General features: G+C 48.4%; 1 protein-coding gene across 2 annotated transcripts in view; it reads right to left on the bottom strand.

Moving 5' to 3' along the window:
* The window catches only part of LOC149365848 (gamma-interferon-inducible lysosomal thiol reductase-like), a 72,709-nt gene extending 51,980 nt beyond the window's left edge, over positions 1-20,729 (bottom strand). The window contains exon 1 of one of the 2 annotated variants that reach the window (XM_089546775.1): positions 20,490-20,729. In XM_089546775.1, coding sequence (XP_089402901.1) covers positions 20,490-20,537 — 48 coding nt within the window. In that variant the 5' untranslated portion in view covers positions 20,538-20,729. The remainder of the gene's footprint in view (positions 1-20,489) is intronic. The other variant, XM_089546770.1, reaches the window with a different exon arrangement.
* Positions 20,730-20,944: the final 215 nt, after the last annotated feature.

Genomic DNA, 20,944 nt, shown 5'->3' with positions numbered 1-20,944 from the left:
TCCGAAAAAATGCGCCGCCCATGGTTGCCGGCAACGACCTGACACCGCGAGTGCGTTTCGAGCTGAGGGCGGACGCAACAACGGTGTGGGCATGCGCGAATAAAAAGATGTAAACGAAATTGAGACTCGTAAGATATCTACGTCGTTTGTTAACGCACACACTTCGTGAAAGGACCGCGAAATTTTTACTGCGTTCCGAGAAAAGGTGGCGCTCCACTGTCGAAATGTCAGAGAAAAATTTCGAGGACACTTTGGCAACTAAAGTGTTTAGAGGCGAAAGCCGAGGACACTATGCCGTGACGACCTCGGGTGGATGTGACGTCACACCGTTCCCGTGGCTATATCGACACTCAAATTATACATCTTTCGGCGACCCTGAATGTTAATTACACTTCATTACACATTTTTCCATCTAATTTGACACAAATCCGGCGTTTTTCCCCACCATTCGTGACAATTTTCACTATGCCGTGACGACTTCATGTGGATGTGACGTCACGCCGTTCCCGTGGCTATATCGACGCCTGCGTTATTTCGACGCAATTTTGACTACAATTAATTAACTAATTACTCTACAGCCATCAAACGTGGCTTCTAGGTTCATTTTTCCACCCCTCTACCTGAAGCAACCATTTGTTTTCTCCTATCTTTTTTAGTTCCCGAGTTAACACGCTGCCAAAGGTGTGACACCCTCGGCTAACGGACGACAGTATGAGCCATTAAAGGCTTTCGCCTTAATACAGCTCAGCAATGCACGCATAGTTTTTGCAAATTGGTAAAGTGATACATCTAGAGAGGTATCAGCAGCAACATGACACAGTGAGGCAACACGAAGGTTGTGAAGCAAGCATTAGCGAAAGAATCGGCGACGCGCGATTAGGAGAGTGAACCACGTTTGAAGAAATGTCGCAGATCACAACTCAGGCAAGGAAGCCACAGATATGAGCTGAGCAGGATTGTCAGTTTTCGGTATAAGTACTGCATGTGGACGAGAAAATTACGGTGGTAAAATACCAATTCTAAATTACTCTTCATAAACGCGTTGCAAAACGAGAGCAGTTTCGCGTTTGAACGCGTTATAAAATTCCGCTGTAATCCCGTTGGGACCTGGCGATTTCACAAAGTTGAGCTCATCAATAGCGTATTCTAAATTCCGCTGTTGTTAAGTCGGCAGACAGGATGTCAGTGTCTTCACTGGTTAGTCGGGGTAACAGGCTTAAAAATTCATCCTGAAAGGCCTGTACATCCGCCATTAGCGGTGTACCCTTTCCCGTCTCTGTGTCGCTTAAATTAAACAGGGACCAGCGCTTTGCGGCACTGGATGAACGTATACACGCTACACGTCTGACACGGCTTCGCACGGTGAACGCAAAAGGGCGGGCAGATGGGATATAAGACGCTGGGTCTGTTTTCACCTGTCATTTTTTTCACTCCCATCTTTTCGGCTTCCTAACCGCTTGTACTCGCATCAGTTGATTCCCGTTGTGCAGAGAGAAGCCCAGGAAATCATCTGATGCACTCTGAACACAAATACGCCTTTATCGGAGTAAAAATGGTGTACACCTTACTCCCTTTTTATTTTTCTGTTTAGAGTGCGTGTTTTATTAGTTCTTAGTTCTCAACGATAAAAACTACCGCACACAATGACAAAAGCGGGCTCCTGTCAAAGCACCGTTACGAGGACACGCTGACGCGAACCATTAGCGCGCAGCCATCCCGAACCTTCGCTTCGCAGTGCGTGTGGCTTTCGGAGGTAAAAAGAAAATTGCGATTATGTGGGCCTCGTGTCAAGTCAGACAAGCGACAAGAGTGGGCTTGCTTGTTCGGCTTTCAGCGTCCGATCGACGCCTCAATCGTGGCCCGAGCCACTACAGCGACCTTCTCTCGAGTGGAATTGCAACGAGGGCTATACTAGAGCACGGACGGGTTTGCCAGGTGCGGAGCGGCAATTGGGCTGTCAGCTACCGGCTGAAGCGTAATCGGCCTGTCGAGAGCAAGCGCGCGCGCGCGCGCCCACGGCTCAGCTGTCGGGTCGGAAAGCACGCGGAAATTTACTATACGCTCTCACAGCAGCATCAAGCCCACTTCTTTATAAAGTTCGCCTTCCCCCCTCCCCCTCCCCTTTTCTGCTGCACCGCTGATCGCAGACGACGATAGACGCTCCGTGGAAGAGTCGCCCGGAGTGGCCAGCGAAACGAGAAATATACCGCGTTTACGCGAGTGTACGCCGCGTCTTAGCTGCAGCTCCATGTTCCTTTGATCTTTGGTCTTGTGGTTTCCCAAGCCCACCTTGGCAGAGTTTATCACAGTGGGAACAAACGAGCCGTTTAACCAACGCTGTAGTACCAATGGAAAAATAGCAACTAGCATAGAGCAGAGCGCAGGAGCACCTCGATCAACATCTAATTAGATGTTGGTCACCTTAAGCCTTAGGCTGTCGATCGCTTCGGAAGATTAAGCGGCAAATGTCCCTCGAGGCCCCTCCAGCCAACGCCGTCGACCGATTTTCAAGACTTAGCAGTTAATCAGGGGTTAATCCTAGCGTGACAGCAGATTAGCCACGGATTAACCATGACGTCACGAAAATCGGTCCACGCCATATCGGCTGGAGGCCCTCCTTTAAGAGGTAATTTCCGCTTCTTTCTTGACTTGCACACGGCTTTAGCGTGACATTGCAGAACGCTGGTAGGCAGAAGAGGGGTTAACAACGAATTAACTGGAATAACCGCGACGTCGTGGTAATCGGTCGACGCCACTGGCCAGAGGGCCGCCTTTGAAGGGTATTTGGCGCTTGGTGCTTGAGTCGTATACGAATACAGTACGGCAGTGATTCAGGATTTAATACGTGGAGACGTAAGTTAGGCGGGCGGATGAGACTAAGTAGTTTGCGGAGATACGGTGGCCACAGCTGACACGGGACAGGGTAAATAAGCTCGTAACTTTGGGAAAGCCTCACTCGGGTAGACGTGGTACCCCATAATTACACAGCAGACCTGCTCTCACGGGGAGCTAAATTGGAAGCTGTAATCTGCCAGACCGTTACGGGTCACCACCGCGTCCGACTGAACAACAGGGAAACGAAATTCGCAGCCCAGACATTCTATACAAGTGCTCTCGGCATAACATCTACGCTAGCTCGTAATGAATGCGATGCAGAGTCAAAAGATGTCAAAGCAACGTACGCTGTTCTCATCAAACGTAAGCCATCCCATCAAAGCACAGGACAAAAAATTCTCCCAGGAATGTAGCGTACATCAACCCTTAATCACAGTCTTGTTATTCGAGCTGATCCTCTCCCGACGTCCGCTACGTTTCCATCCCTTGCTATCTAATCTTTCAGTCTAAAAGACTCCTGGCTGTTTTGCCCGTCTGTGAACCATGTTAAATTCAAACCGACTGTTAGAATAAATAGCGCTCCAGAAGACATGTTCTGCAGGCACCTGTCGATCACAGGGTACACTGACCCATCTAGACAATCTAACAAGTGTACCGGTCGTTTATACCATGAAAATCTATTCCGATACTGAGTACTGTTTTTCAGTGTCGTTTGCTGTTATGTGACATGAACTATGATAGCTCTGTCCACGAGCGAAAAGGCTGCATAAGTTTCTATAGCTTTGTACAGTGCGTTTCCATGTATACTGATCTATATTTATAAACTGCTGTTACCTTGAAACCCGCTCTATTACCGACTCAGGGCCATCTGCTGGGGTCGACAGAACTCATCACTCGCAGTGCTGGTAATAAAGTTTTATGACTGACATGACTGCACCGTTTGTTTGATGTCAGGGGCCTTGTCAAGCAGTTTCAACAGTTAGTAACCCCGGTCCTTTCCAACAAAAAAGAAATACAAACTGAAGAACTGAAACCGAATATGGGAGAACTGATTTTTTCCTTGTGTTCTGCATCGATTTATTTTGTATTTTCCCTTAGTGCGAGCAATGCGTTGTGAAGGAACGCGGCCAACGAACGGTCCTAAGACCCCCCCCCTAAAAAAAAAAATCTTGCCTATGTGCCTGACGCAATCCGTGATGTCATTATAGACACCTTGGCGGACACGCTTCGGATTTACTATCAAAAATCTGCCTGCTTTGATCGGCCCGGTAATGCAGGCTTAGTGATTGGCATGGTCTCCCAGTTATTAAGCTAGCTTATCGAAATCAACACGACTAAAATCACCTGCAAGATAATATGACGTCAGGCGATCAGTTCACGCAAGCGGCGACGGTGTCACAAGTTGCAGCTTCTCTGTTTCTGCGCTTTACTATCGGCCGAAAAATACAGAGCTTTTATACGCGATCGATGATGATGATGATGAAAACTTTATTTGTAACAAGGGAGTTTTGGACACGTCGGTCCTTGGGCCCCCGCACGGCCCCACTGCACTCAAACGTTCATGTCCCGGAGGCTCATGACGCTGGCAGCCCGGCCGGTGGCGATGGCTTGCTTGGCCGGGTCCTCGAAGCGCAGTAGGGTCTCCCAAGCCTCCCATGAGCGATCGAATGTTCTGCTTCACGCAGCTTCCACAACAGGCACGCGTGACTAAAGATCCCTTCGGTATCCCACATAGCGCCACGCATAAAAGCTTCATTCACACCTTTCGTCGGCAAGCGAGTTCAAAGATCTCGCTATACGGAACGCAAGCGCGAAAAATGCGCACATGCGGCGGTATTGCAGGCCGCTCGCCGCTCAGGGCAGCCAGTGTATATGCCTTGCGGCGCGGTGTCTTGGGGCCATGCAGCAACTCGCTCTGTGAACGCGAAGTGCCCGCTTTTATGTAACGGTCGTTAAAAGTAGTACGTCACCGTAGCGGCCGGCGGCCGAGCGCCGAAACGTGCGGCTATTTCGTTGGCGAACGCACCGCTCTTCGCTGAGATGTTTACCCGCGTGCTTATAAAGGGGCCCTCTTGAGCCCGCTCTTGAGGCCTGACGTCTTTCTTTCTGACTGTCCGCTCGTTTTATTCATCGGAGGGAAAAAAGGCGCTCGGTTAGAGTTTTCGTGTACTAGCAATTTCGGGCCTGTACAGCGCGTCAGGCCTGAAGTGAGTAAGCTGTCTGCTGGAAGCAAGCGTACGATTATGTGCACGCATTAGATAATCATGCAGTTTTCAGTCGCGATAATAACGACGTCACAAGTTATGAGACCGCATGTTTTGGTGGGAGGCGATAACGTCGACGCAAGTACTGAACGAGGTATTCAATGTAGGCAGGCTGGTTTGGTTTATGGGGTTTAACGTCTCAAAGCGACTCAGGCTATGAGACACGCCGTATTGAAGGTCTCCGGAAATTTCAACCACGTGGGGTTCTTCAACGTGCACTGACATCGCACAGTACACGGGCCTCTAGGATTTCGCCTCCATCAAAATTCGACCGCCGTATCCGGGATCGAACCCACGTCTTTCGGGTCAGCAGTCGAGCACCATAACCACTGAGCTACCACAGCGGCTAAATGTATGTAGGCAGGCGGCACAGAAGATAGCCAAGTACAGCTTTCGAAACAGCCAGAAAAACTAATTTATGTTACTTTACCGCTCCTTCCTGTAGTTACACAGGGTATACTACTACTGTAGTTACACAGGGTATACTACTACTGTAGTTACACAGGGTATACTACTACTGTAGTTACACAGGGTATACTACTACTGTAGTTACACAGGGTATACTACTACTGCAGCTACACAGGGTATACTACTACTGCAGCTACACAGGGTATACTACTACTGTAGCTACACAGGGTATACTACTACTGTAGCTACACAGGGTATACTACTACTGTAGCTACACAGGGTATACTACTACTGTAGCTACACAGGGTATACTACTACTTCTGAAGGAGCCAGCGCACAAAACACAACGGACAAGAAAAAGGTGGTACACGACGGACAGGAGCGCTGCCGTCGTGCTCCTGCGCTCCTGTCCGTCGTGTACCACCTTTTTCTTGTCCGTTGTGTTTTGTGCGCTGGTTCCTTCAGAAGTATGTATTACCAACTAGCCCAAAAACAAGTGTTGCTCAAGTATACTACTACTGTAGCCACACAGGGTATACTACTACTGTAGTTACACATGGTATACTACTACTGTAGCCACACAGGGTATACTACTACTGTAGCCACACAGGGTATACTACTACTGTAGCCACACAGGGTATACTACTACTGTAGCCACACAGGGTATACTACTACTGTAGCCACACAGGGTATACTACTACTGTAGCCACACAGGGTATACTACTACTGTAGTTACACAGGGTATACTACTACTGTAGCCACACAGGGTATACTACTACTGTAGCTACACAGGGTATACTACTACTGTAGCTACACAGGGTATACTACTACTGTAGCCACACAGGGTATACTACTACTGTAGCTACACAGGGTATACTACTACTGTAGCTACACAGGGTATACTACTACTGTAGCCACACAGGGTATACTACTACTGTAGCCACACAGGGTATACTACTACTGTAGCTACACAGGGTATACTACTACTGTAGTTACACAGGGTATACTACTACTGTAGTTACACAGGGTATACTACTACTGTAGTTACACAGGGTATACTACTACTGTAGTTACACAGGGTATACTACTACTGTAGTTACACAGGGTATACTACTACTGTAGTTACACAGGGTATACTACTACTGTAGTTACACAGGGTATACTACTACTGTAGTTACACATGGTATACTACTGTAGTTACACATGGTATACTACTGTAGTTACACAGGGTATACTACTACTGTAGTTACACAGGGTATACTACTGTAGTTACACAGGGTATACTACTGTAGTTACACATGGTGTACTAATATGCACGGTCTTTAACGCACTAAAGCGCGACTTGCTGGGATGAACTGGACGACAACGCATGTTACTCTTACAGCGTATATGTTACTTCAGTTTTTTATTCGCCCTTCACGGTGTTATTCTAACAAACTCGACCTACGAATATAACCAAACATAATACACTAACCAGTTCAGTTACAGCCCGTCTGGACGGAGCTTCGCCCACCCTAACTAGAACAGACAGCTGTGCACACGTTCTGCTTGAAGCATAGTTTTTGGTGCTCCGTATTTCCTCGCTCACGCTCCAGTGTCGAGGTCACGAGACCACTCAGGACCACATCAATACCGGTTCTACGTAGGATAATAAATCACACCAACACCTCGGTAGCGAACAATACAAAAGATCCCCCCTCCCACACACACACACACCAACACACACACACCAAACCAGTTTTCATTTCTCTAAGCTAACAAAAGATACAAACGAGCTGTAAGGTCGTGCTTGGACAAGCAACTCTCTAGGCCACTATATCACCTGTCGAGGCATTGACGGTCATTTAATTCCCTCGAAGAAAGCACGCAGCAAATGGAATCAATAAAAGGGGCGGAAACGGTTGCGCTCCGTTCAAAGCAACATCCGGTGCCGCCAAGCGAGACCTGAAAGACGGAGGTCACCGCAAGGTGAAGACAAAGTGAGAGGGGCCGGTGTAACGGAAAAACTCAACGACGTAATTACGCGGGCCCCCCCGGCAGCGGGGGTCCCCTGACACCGACACTTCTTCCTCGTCGTCATCGTTGGAAAGGACCTGAGCGAGCGACACGGCAGCGAAGAAAGCAAACGGGGGAAAAGCTGTCACTAATGGTACACAGGCCGTTCGGGAGCCTCTATTGACGGGGCGGTCGAGTCAGTACGCGGAGGAGACGGAGCCAAGAGGCGTCGCGGTGAGCTGAGGACGCGTAGCTTCTCACCGAGCAGGAAAATACGACGCGCAGTGCGCGAGAAAATTGCACCACCGCGGAGAGAAAGTCGCGCGGGCCGAAGACGAGCGAGCACCAAGTCCTGTGTTTTTTTTTTTTTTTCTTCTCGGACACGGCTCCTTTTGTGGAAGACGAGGCCGCAAACGGACGAGCGATGTAGCGGTCGCACGCCTACCGTTCGGAATACACCGGCGTGTTTTCTGTTTGTTCGTTTTTTTCCCACCCGTCAATCTTAGACCGCGTATGCAGTGTGCTACCCGGCCTTTCCGTTCATTCTTTCCTTTGCACTTTGTCTCTTTCCTTCTTTCTTTGTTTATTTCTGCTATTTGTTTATCTTTTTATTCCTTCTTGACTTTCCTACTTCTTTTTCTCTTGTTCTCTGTCTCCCCGCCCACTCCCCGCTTTATTTTTTTTTGTTTCCCCATACAGTCGATACCATTTGTCGCACCCAGACTCTCGCAGACAACTTTCCGCACAACGGGTCTTCGCTTTCCTGCACCAGTTAACCCTCTCCGGGAGTAGCCGGCGAGGAAGGAATTGTGGTTGTGTTTGGCATGGACGTCCGAAGCTCGTCGATCGTCTACTTGATGCGGACCGGTTAGGCCGTGCGAGGTGATATGGCTACAGGCAACGAAATATTGGTATCACTCGCGTAGCACAGTAGCGGAGAGGAAAGTTGTACACACGAAGGCGATGAGCCGACGTGGGAACGCGCGCGCCCGTAACAATACGTACGGCCGTGCCGAGGCGAATAGGAGGAGCACTATACGAAAGTAGAATTGGCGCCGACCGAAAGAAAGGAGATGGAAAGACGTTTCGGCTCCACCACTGGAACTGTTCACAATGAGGTAAAACGTACACTCTAAATGTGAATCAGCGCACGGGAATGCATACTCTAAACAGGGAGTTAAAGGGAGTAAGTTGTAAAAGGGAGCGCGCTAGAGGACAACTTACTCCCTATTTACTCCTTTCTGTTAACATGGAGAGAGGGACTATCCCCTTTCATCTGCCACTCCCTGCATTGTCACTCTAGCAGGCTCATGAGAATCGGCCTACGCAATTGGCTGAAAGGGGGTGCTTTGACGGGGAAAAGCCGCTTCGTTCTTGAGTTTTCCCTTACACAATTTTTTTAGACAGTCTATAGATTGTCCATAGACTTTTGTCTATGGAGGAGGAGGTAGAAGAGGAAAGGCATGGGAGGTTACATTAAGCCTGAGGACATCATCATCATCATCAACCGGAAGAATAATCGGTTTGCTACCCTACAAGGGCGGGGGGGGATACAAAAAAAATTAAAGAGAAAGGGGAGTAACAGAAAATTGAAGTCACTCTAAAAAGTCAGTGTTCGTTGAAGTCACAGCCTATCGTGCAGGCCAGACGTTCGCAAGAAGCGGAGCAGTGCCTTGGAGGCCTTCACCGCCGACGATCGCCTATAGACAGTCTATAGACAATATAAATGCTATAGACAGTCTATAGGCAATCTATAGATTTATGGCCGTACACTTATAGCAGGCTTTTGTCTATAGACAATCTATAGACAGTGAATAGACAAAAAGAAATATCTATAGGAATGCATCATAGTCTATAGCCGCCGCGGTGGCTCAGTGGTTATGGTGCTCGGCTGCTGACCCGAAAGACGCGGGTTCGATCCCGGCCACGGCGGTCGAATTTCGATGGAGGCGAAATTCCAGAGGCCCGTGTACTGTGCGATGTGAGTGCACGTTAACGAACCCCAGGTGGTCGAAATTTCCGGAGCCCTCCACTACGGCGTCCCTCATAGCCTGAGTCGCTTTGGGACGTTAAACCCCATAAACCAACCAAACCTAAACCAAGCATCATAGTCTATAAGATGTCTATAGACTATCTATAGACCATTTTTATAAGGGGTATCCGTCTATAATTGCTGCGGGGAGTTGATGCACCACTAAATAGAACTTTGAAACTTGAGCGCGACATCCACCAGGATGCATCGCAACACAGACACGGGCCGGCGCGAGTGCTCACTCAGGTGTGCTACAAGTCGTGCTTTGCATGCACGCGCGATATAAGAGACATCGCCGGTCGAGCGGCGTTTTAACGCCTAATCTTGCGTTTCCCTCACAGCAGCGCGTATATAGCGGGGGGGGGGATCTCTTACCGGGCACGCTTCCAAAGAGAGTCGGCGGGAGAGTTCGTGCTTTCCGCTCGATATCGACGTGGAAAAGCGGCTCCGCCAACACACTGTCCAGATACCCCCCGCTCCTCGGAATAGCAGCGCAGTTAGAGATGCGTCGATACCCGCGCCGTTGTTTCCTGGAATTGCGTTGACGGAAGCAAGGAAGGACACACGGTGTTACCGTGCAATGTTTGAACAGTTCGCGGCCGTGTATGTTTCTGTCAAAGAAGGCGCTTTGTTTTCCTCTTGCGATTTTTTCCTTGTGGGTTTCAGTGCAAGACCCCGATCCGTGCCATCTTTTCGAACTCGCGCCGCGGTGGCTCCGTGGTCAGCTGCGTTTGGCTGCCGAGAGAATTAATCCGGAGCGAAATGAATCCTCCTCGTCTCTCTGCCTTCTTTCATGTCCTCTCTCACCTTTCTCTCTCTCTCTCTCTTTCCCTCTCTCACACGGGGCGGTTCAGGTGCCCGCCCGGATTGCGACAATTACGGCGCCTTTCCTTCGCCAATAACGCCCACGTATTTGCCGCAATTTCAGTACGTGTCCCAAACTTCCCAGTTTCAAATACTTTTCACCAACACCGTAATTTCAGCACAGGTGTGCAGTGCGATGACAGCGCACGTTAAAGAACCCCCAGGTGGTAGAAATTAAATCTGGAGCCCTTCACTACAGTTCCTCTTTCTCATTTCACTCCCTCCAACGCAGTAACGAACAAATGCCTAGAAGAGAAAGGCTGGTAAAAGATGAAAGAGTGCAAATATCCAATCCCGAGCTGAGATCTGTACCATCCGCTCTTTTCTTCTCTTTATCCCACCAATTTTTGGACTGCGCGAACCCATCCATATCCGTTTTTGAGGGAAAGAAAGCCGACAGGCAGGCACGAACCGGAACGGTGCATTGTTTCCGCACCTGACGACTGCTTAGCCTTTCTAAACGCCCTGGAATCAGCACGAGGTTGCAGGTAACGAAATTAATACAAAAGCAGCTTCGTGCCACCCCATAAACTGCAAATGGTCCCTCTCAATAGCTCTGTGCAAGGCCCAAAAAATATAAAAAGAGAAGCTCTCGCACACACAGCTGCAGGTCAACTCAACACGATCTAGATTTCCACCCCGCCCCCATCATCCGCCCGTAGAGACCAGGAGCTAAGAGGCGAAATCGGAAAACGGGAGCAGTCTCCGTACACTTACAACGCACGGAGCTTCAGGAACATAAAGATTACGTCACCGCGAGCTGAATGACGTCACGGCCGCTTTCGGCGACGTAGGCCAACCGGCGAACGAAAACGACATCGCGTGACCCCCGCCGATGGCGTCTGATCAAACTACCCCCCCCCCGCGAATTCGGTGGCCAGTGGGTGCCTAATGAGATATGCGGCTCCGGCCCAGATGTATCCGGGTCGAACACCCGCCTCGGAGCAAACACAAAGGGGAGAGGAGGGGCGGCCCAGTTCAGCCCCGAGCCCTCCAGCGAAGTCCGCGGCTCACGCGAGGCTGAAAGTTGCACAGCGAATATCCCTCAGTCCTCGCGAGATAAATGACTGTGGTCCGGTAGCGCACATTTTCTCTAGGAATGCCTGCGATGTGAAGTACTTATTCGGCGAAGCACTCATTAGCATTTCGCTTCCATCTAAATGCGATCCAACCCGCGTCCTTCGGGTCAGCAGTCGAGCACCGTAACCACTGAACCACCGCGGCGGCTTTACCGTTGTGGCTAACATAACGTGCGCAGCATCTAGTCACGAGTTTTCGTCGCTGCTATAATTATTTGTGTAGTACTACAGCATATACATTTCAATTGTTTGAAGCTTGTTTGTATTTCGCTTTGTATTTTTCTCACTTTGTATGGATCGCCTCCCCTCCTTAGTCCTGGAAAGTTGTTATTGTGTTGGGTTTTATGGCACAGACAATTAAGGCCATCATGCGCCTAGCTCAGGGTTTAAGAAAAGTTCCTAGCAGACTCTTATAGAAATGTGATAAATCATCGGTGGTGCGCCGCCTAATAGTTAGTACTTCTTAGATGACAAACGAAAAAAAAAAGTTTAAGAAGCGGCTTACTAATAAAAGCTTTTCAAGAGGGTCGGGTAACTTCAGCAGCCATCCTTGGCTGGGCAAGCATCTCAAGGGCAAGAATCTGGGAAGGATGTAATATGCAATAAATAAATAAACATATATGTGCGAAACAGTACATGCTGCTGTACTATGCATGTATGTTAACTCAAGTGTGACCATCATGACGAATAGGCCTCGCTAGGCTTACTATGCCTCTTGCACACTCCCTCAAGCATGTATCCGCGTTAACATAACTCTTCCTTGACTCCTAAACCATTGACACTGTTCTGATATCTGGTGCACCCCGGAGAGAACACAATGTTGCCCAAAATGTGCCTGGAACAAGAAGGTAGCCTAGATGGAATAAACGACTTGCATTGAAGCTCTCGTTATGATACATACATATGCTCTTAGATATGTTCTGAAAACTTCTCTGTACCTAAGTGTCCATGCAAAGTTTCCCTTTTACATGGAGCTTCTGCAGGTAACGAATGCTAGGCATTCAGTAAGGCTTTGGGACATACGTCACAGAGGCTGCCAGTGTTGTATTCGAGAATGTTAAAACCGTGCCTTTGTTGTTCTGAACAGCTTTTGTTATTCGCCACCAGTGTTAGCACATCTCCTTTGCTTGGGTATTGAACACTGATTACCCCTTGTCCTTCAAGAGGACGTCAATCACTCTGAATGCCACATGTAATACCATGCATACAGTGCTCGTCAATCTTGTGCGCAGAACTCGAGCGATGCCCTATACGCGGCAAAATAACGACGCGTGACGAGACTCTGGCTCTTATAAATCGCTGGGCTGTAGAAATAGTGCTTACACGCCACTGTAGCTACGATACATACTATAAAGGAGTAAAAAAAGGGAGTAAAAGGGAGAGTTTACTCCCGTATTACTCACACATAGGTGTATTACGTGTTTAGAGTGCACAAGCAGCTCAGACACGGGCACGGGCACGTCACCTCTGCCAGCAGTTCTCAAGTTTCGCTTTCTTCGCTGCGAACAGTTCGAGCGAAGACCCGGAGGGCTCTGTGGAAGTGTACCGTAAATTATAGTATACAGTCCGCAGACTTTACATGATTCCATGTTAAAATTTCGGGCTTCACGGACTATCTAAGAGAGCGGACTATTCGACATTTCCTTTTTCAGTATCGCCTGTAGTAGGATACAACTCAAGAAAAAAGCGGTTTTTCCGCGTCAAATGGTCCCATTCAAGCGAATGGCGTCGGCCGACTCTCATGAACCTGGTAGCGGGACAATGCAGCGAGGGACTATCCCCTACAATGCAGGGAGCTAGGGACTATCCCCATTCATCTGCCGTTCCCTGCATTGTCACTCTGGCAGGTTCATGAGAATCGGCCGACGCCATTGGCTGGAAGGGGGTCATTTGACTGGGAAAAGCCGCTTTCTTTTCTGGACTTGGATCCGACTACAGTACAGGATGAAATGCCAAAAGCGATACTATGAGCCTGGTGCGGGCTATGCACCGAGTGAGGACCATGTACCGGTATAGGTGAGGAATGTGTGTCCAGTGCAGACAATCAAGTAAAAAAATTTATTTTAACCAAAAATGAGCCCTGCGGCCTCTATACTGGGAACTACGGTACTACATCCAACCTAAATATCACCTTTGATGCGCATCTTAAAGCAAGACTGCGCCCAATACCAGCCTGAAAATAACGCCTCTTTGTTTGTATTTGCGAGTCAGTCAAACAAGGCTTACTATAAGCTTTTCACGCTAGTAAACTGAGCCAATTTGCCGTTAATGTGGAGCTGCAGAATGGGATAACCAAAGAGAGAGTATTTATTTTTGAACCTTCTACAAACAAGCTGTGAAGGAACGCTTCAATGCAGTTTATGAAATGAACCTCTAATGTATCCACCTCGGAATCGCTTCGCACTCCCCAAAGATACGAAGCGCACAACTCGTCTCTGCACAATAAACAGAAGCATGGCCTATACTAAAAGAGGAACACAAGACAGAAGCGGGCAATTAAGAGTCGTTTCGTTTGGAACTCCAGCGCTGCAGTCCCAACACAATGACGCCGAACGACAAAGAATAGTGCGTTCCTTTTTAACCGGCCCCCTCGAACGCGGTTATAAAGGCGTTGCTCTCCGCGCCGGCACATCTTCAAAGACGTCGCGCTTGCCTGCGCGTCGTAGGCAACAACTAACTGTCGCTGCGAGCATTGTCCGCGGACAATTGCGCAAGCCCTGTAATCGTAGCGGCTGTAATCTTCAAAGAGCTGCGTAAGAGCGTGCCACTCTAGCAGCTCGTCCTCAAGCGTATATCGCTGGGTCATTCGTCTTCTTGGGAACAAGGCTGCCGTAGTACACATCCGAAACGTCCTCTATTACTACACATGTGCTTTTGCGTCTTTCGTTTCCTACTAATGAGCTCCCATATGACCACGCTCGCTTCCCCCGCATAACGTTGACGTCAGTGTACTCTGCCCGAGAGACAGAGAGGTCGTGACCGGAACAACGAATCACTCGGCGTAAGAAACGTAAATCACGGCTTCCGCAGCGAAAGGCAAAGTTAACGCGTGGCGCTCGGCTCCCGCGAAGTGTTTACGAGACACGCAGAGAAAGCCTCGGGATGAGTTTGTTCCTGTCGCGTCCGCCAGTCGTTCCTCTTCCGCGTGTTTGTAGCTTCGTCTCGGTGTGCAATGCTGCACTATGTAGCGGTCAACTTTCTGTGGCACTGCAGCAGAGGCTAGACAGGAAAGCGCAGGAGACGGGCTTTCGTCTCCACGTCGTGGGGAGCTGGCTACCTCAGCTCTACTTCGGTAACAGTTCGGTAACTTATCCAGCGACTCCACTCAGCCCTACTGACCCCCTACCGTCTCTCCGACTTACCCCTCCGAACTACTAGCCCGAACAACCCACCCCCCAATACACGGGGACAAAGGCCCGTCTCCTTTCCTTTCCTGAATAGCCTCTGTTGCAGTGCCACAGAAAGTTGACCGCACGTATATAAATATACCAGGTGTCCCAGCTAAATGTAACCAAGCTTTTAAAAAACATGGGTTGTTCTAGCCGTCTGAAACCAAATGAGGGTTGTTTAGAGTCGCGTGACCTAGTCTACAGTATTTTTTTCGTTCTTCAAGGTTGACTAATTAGTTAAGCTTAATTAACTTTTTAATTATTGACTTGAGGAACAAAGTGTCAATGGAAAAGTTGTAGATCGCTTTGAGAAACAGCTTACTGAGACATTTGCAGCAAAGTAATATTTACGTAAAGTAGTTTTTTTGCCGGCCTTTAACCATAACCCGCACAATAAGAAAGAGCTTCCACATGACAACTTTGCCACTTACACGTCCCAAGACGCGCCTTAAAGAATAAAATCCGTTTTTTTTAAAGTCCTCTCCTCGATGAGACTTTGGGTGCACATTAGGCAGAGATGTGAGCGAGCAGCTGGTCACGTGATAACTTTCTTTTAAGGCCAATAAATAAAGCTACGTAAATCGTAACTTGACGGAAACAGCACTACTAGGGGTTTTTCGAGGCGATCTAAAACTTTTTCATTGACACTTTCTTCCTGAAGCCAATAATTAAAAAGTTAGCTAATTGAACTTAACTAATTAATTAACTTTGAAGAGCGAAAAAATACTCAGGACTAGGCCACGCGACTATGAATAACCCTCAGCTGGTTTCACTGGACTAGGACACTTCGCCTTTTTTAAAAGTTTGGTTGCATTTAGCTGGGACACCCGGTATATATATATATATATATATATATATATATATATATATATATATATATATATATATATATATATATATATATATATATATATATATATATATATATATATATATATATATATATATATATATATATATATATATATATATATATATATATATATATATATATATATATATATATATATATATATATATATATATATATATATATATATATATATATATATATATATATATATATATATATATATATATATAAAGTATAGCTCCCGCACATTACACCTTCCCGCTTGAGGTTTTTATTTTTGTCAATGCTACAGAGCGTGCAGTGCGGGTAATATTTATCGCATTTAGGTTTTCGATTTTTCTTTAACAGCGTCCAGCTAATGGCGCGCCTAAATTACGTACGCCTGCTTATAACTGGGACAAGGTCAACGGTATGGCCACTCATTAACTCCACCATAGACCAGAGAGCTCGAACCGCGGACAAGGAAAAAAACGTGTTGACCATTGGCGATTCACGACGCACGCCAGCGAATCGATTGAAAAATCGAGTATGGTCCGATTCGATTTACTGCGGCTCCGGTACATACATACGGTCTTGCTTTTCGAGCACTTTCTTGTTTAGTCTTGTTGTTTCATCTTATTGTTTCAAAGAGCTCGTATCATCGCCCATAACCATAAAGTCGTTTAGGGTGAGCTACTTTTATTTATTTCTTGTTTCCATTCGAAAAAAAAATAGGAGGCTGGGGTAAAAGCAACATGTAAGTGGCTGGCCAGCCCTCTACCGCCTCAGCTATAGGCCAAACCAAGGTCAGTTCGGTTCTTGCTATTCGAATGAAAATCCAAAATATCGACACAAGAGGGCGCGAGAATTGTATTTTCTGGCCTGCAGGTCGCGAACTTTGTGGAAGTGGCACCCAACACAAACTGTCCTTTTCCCAGAAACTTCTAAACTTCGTATACGTTGCCAGCGCGATGAAATCGCACAGATAAATGTGGCGATGCGCGCTGCTGTAGTCAAGTATGTACGAGAGGAAGCCAATTACCCTTTGCCGACAAAAATGGTCAATTTACCCCACACGTTCAAAAGATCTACTTTTCGACCGATCTGTTTTTCGACGTGCAGCTGAAGCACTAGACGTCAGTAGGCCAGAACCTCACTCGGGGCACGGTTTGCTAACGCGAGCTCTAGGTTTCATAGTATATCAGTGAATTGCGCAACAACTTAGACAGGACACAGAAAGAAACACATACAACAGTTCACGAGCGCTCGTGAACTGTTGTATGTGTTTCTTCCTGTGTCCTGTCTAAGTTGTTGCGCAATTCACTGATATACTATGCAGAACCAACTAGCCCGACAACACGCTCTTCTGAACTAGGTTTCATACCTCGGAAAGACATTGGCGAAACATCGGCATAGATATCCGCAACGGAGCCGGATCTAAGGGCAACTTTCGCACGCAACGGTGGACGTGGACGGAACGTCGGAGGTGTCACAATTCTTAACGGATGAAAACAAAAGAAAAAAAAAACGGAAGTCCTTCCTTCTAGTCATTCCCGCAGATCTTTTCTCACTTTGAGGATCCGGCGGACTCGTCGCCAGACAGCAGCTTTCTTCCGCCGTTCGGTCTAAACACTTCCTGTCTAACATCACGGAGTTAACAACTTGAATGATAACTTTTTCAACTCTAGAAGTTCGTGTCCATCACGGGCGACGTGAGCACGCGCCCAGACTTTTATTTTTGTTTTAACCCTTTCCCTTCTTCACCACGACCAGTGCAGGAAATCCTGTAATAACGCAACATCCGCTCTAGCCCAGACCGTACGAGGCGAAGTCACGGCTGGCTCAACTTCTCTACAAGTGGGCATTCGGTTCACAAAACATTCTACTTTGTGAGAACACAAAAACCTCTGCACTCCGCCTATTAGCGCAGCGCTAAGGACTTGCCCTATGCAATCCTTGGCGTAGGCCTTTCGTTCCGGGGACCCTTAGTCCTTGGATTCCTGGCCGTGCCATTGACCTGTGCTGTAGGGGGCTTCGTTACGGAGCTGACCCCACCGCGCGCCGACAAAAACGCAAGACGCAGCAGACGTGAAGTAAGCGGCCCGTGTCTTGTGAACCGTGAACAAGGCGTGCTTGAGTAAGACCCGCTGTCGTCTGTTGTACGCCGCCGGGTCGACTGCGCGTTCGGAGAGATGTCAGTGCGTGAAGCAACAACGGTGAGCGGTTCTTCTGAGACAGCGCAGTGTGGCGCAAATCGATTCCCTCATTACACGGGTCGCTAAACCGGGTTCCTACGCTGAATTTTTCAGCGGAGCACAGGCGTAGTTAGATGGAGCAGACTTAACGGGCAGTGCATCCGATCGCGCTTACAACTAGTTACGGCTTAATGAAGGTAACTAAGGACAAACTGAGTTAGTATGTGTCGCAAGATTAGCGCGGGAACGGAGTTTCTATAAGCTATACAAAGGGGGGAACAGGCTGCGCCACCCCCGGGCCGGTGTTGTAAGCATACGGCGGTGACGTCAAGAGTTTTTACAGTGCGGATCCCTGAGGCTAGACAACATCGATATTCACTTTACTGACGGTGATCACGGAGTCCTTTTGAATCATGACGCCACGAGTCTGAATCGAGTGATGGGGAAAACCGTTTGAATCCAATTTTCTCAGATATGCACGAATTTTTGGCCGTCGTAAAAACGTCGAGCAGTGTCAGAAAGGTGCCTATAAAATGAAATGTTTACGAGGACCGATACTGGACTGATTTTGTCTCCAGTGTCTCTAGCAATCCTTTTTAAGTTCCGAAGTCGTTTTACACGCCAAAACGAACCGAGCACTAAAGGAAGACGCAATCCGACATTGTAACAGCAGCCCAGCTTTTTTGACGACGCAACGATCGATTGGCAGTGAGAGTCAAAACGAAGCACGAAGCGACAGTTGCATGACAAAGAAAGCAACGAAGATAACATTGTTTCCGCTGCTCCGTCCCTTTGTATTCCAATCTTTGTGCGCTTTAAGTGCACTGCACGGACCACTGTTCTGATAGTTTTTTTTTTTTTTGTCTTGGTAACTGCCTGCTGCGGGGCGAAGACGTCAACTCAGGTCAGTCGCTGTCATTTTACAAAAACAGCAATGGAAATTACAACCAAGACAAGGACCAACTTTCAGTTTCACATCGCACTTTTTTTTTCAGCCGTATTTTACCCGAAGGTTCCCTTACTAAGCAGAGATGACTGCAGAACAACGCCTCTACTGATAACGAGGATACCGCCCGTTCAACGAACGACGTCTCGACCGCTACTGCGCTGAGCAGGCAACGAAGGCACGGAAACACTCAAATCGCTTCGGGCTTGTGCTCGACGGCAACTTACACTCGGATTACGCTTAAAAGTGGCCGGAATGCAGCTCATAAGCTACTGCACGAAACAATCGCTGTTCTGAAACGGTTTCGTTAAACCGGCAGCCAGCAAGAGGGTTCCATATCTACCTACATACTTTGCAAAGTTATTATCGGGCAGTCGATTTCGTAAAACTGAGCGTACACTGAACGCTCAGGTCAGGGGACCGCGTTACGTGATTTTTGATTGATACCCAATGGATACAAACTCTTTTCGACGTCCGCAGGACGTCCACAGCACGTCTAAGGGAGTTTCAGAGCCCACCGGGTAGTCATTAGCCTCCCCTCTGTATCGGGGTGGTGACAAGTGTCACCTAGCCATTAGACACCTTTAGTGTACCGCGTTACCGTTGTACACCGGTACAGCGCGTTGTTCCCTAAGATACGACCCCTCCTAGAGAGCCCAGTCTTCTAACCGGCCAATAAAGGCTATGCACTGCGGATTAGCAGCTACTCATATAAACTGATGTTTTTTTGTTATAAGACAGAGGCTTCGCCCCCCCTGAGTTCTGAATTAAGGACGGTGGTGCCGAAAAGCTGTGGGCAGTTCTTCGAAAGCATAAGAGCGGCTTTTTATAAAGATGAGCCATGCAGTTTTCAAAGGAGACGGCGACGGCCGCAGGAAAAAAAAAAAAAAAAGCTGCCGGGCTTTAAGACCGTGTGTGGGGCACACGGGGATGAGAAGGCTACAGATAAATCACGCGAGAATAGCAATCCGACACTTCCCAGCTGTAGCGACGGGGACCGGATTCCAGGTAAGCTGCGAAAACCGCTGTAGCGGCTCTCATTACTGACGAGCGAACGGAACTAGGAAGCACGCTACTAATGATTACCGCGTTCGCAAGCGGTCGTTCCGACAACACAGCCCGACGGAACGCGCGGTACAAAAGAACCTTGGCTCACGCTACCTCGAAGACTGTGTCAAGGTAAGACCGCTCGACTGAGGAGCGGCGCGGTTACCACAGAAACGTGCGCGTGTGCTTTTTCATTGGCTGTGACGACGATTCGGAAGACTGGGAGCACCATGTGACTTTCGTAACAGCTAGCAAAGATTCCGTAAGCGGGCAAGAGTAAGGTTAACACACACCGAGAGCGATGTAAACATCGCCGGGTAATCCCGATTCCCTCTCCGACGCCGCGATTCTGCTCCGCGCTGAGCCGTCACTGTTTACCGGGTGCAAACAAGAACTGGACACGGTTCGACTAGAAGCGTTGCTCGGAAAAGTGCGAGGAAGAGCCGAGTGTACACAAAGGGCGGATTCCCGCCAAGGATAGTCCCGCCTCTAGTGTCGAGCGTACGCCTCGCGATTTGAATGGGCAGCATCGGACCGTAGTGTCGGATGCTCTGAAGGGAAAACGAGTCCCTGCTTGACATGAGAAAAAAAGGCGGCACTAACCTGAACGCACAGCAGCGCGACGATACCGATGAGGATGACAGGTAGCATGACGGCAGTCCGCTCCGCAGGCCACTTGTGAAAGACACTGGCTTTACAGGGAGATGGGAATGCACGGGAGAGAAGCCGGTTTCCTGGGCACTGCTTCGGCGTCGCTGCTCCTGGTCGCGGCTGCCGCCGGTGATGGAGAAAGAGGAGCGCGACTCGCCGCTTCCTCAGCCTTTCTGCTTGTTTTTCGCATCGCGAAATCGCCTCCCACGTGACTGGCGGCGCAACTCTGACGTCACGGGTGCGTTTTGGCTTGTGCTGCCATCTGGGAGCGTGTGAGGACATCACGCGTCGGCTTTCGAAACCGAAATCGCTCCGCGGCGCGCCGGCCGCTCGGATTGTTGGGATTGCGTCGATTTACTGCTGTTACGGTGGTGACTGCCGTGCGAGCTTGTCAGTAGATTTAGCAT

This window comes from Amblyomma mixtum, chromosome 1, assembly GCF_055824585.1.
Source record: "Amblyomma mixtum isolate Tamu chromosome 1, ASM5582458v1, whole genome shotgun sequence".
In the NCBI taxonomy this organism is placed as follows: domain Eukaryota; kingdom Metazoa; phylum Arthropoda; class Arachnida; order Ixodida; family Ixodidae; genus Amblyomma; species Amblyomma mixtum.
Note: the sequence above shows the minus strand (reverse complement) of the source record. Positions and strands in the feature narration are given on the sequence as shown.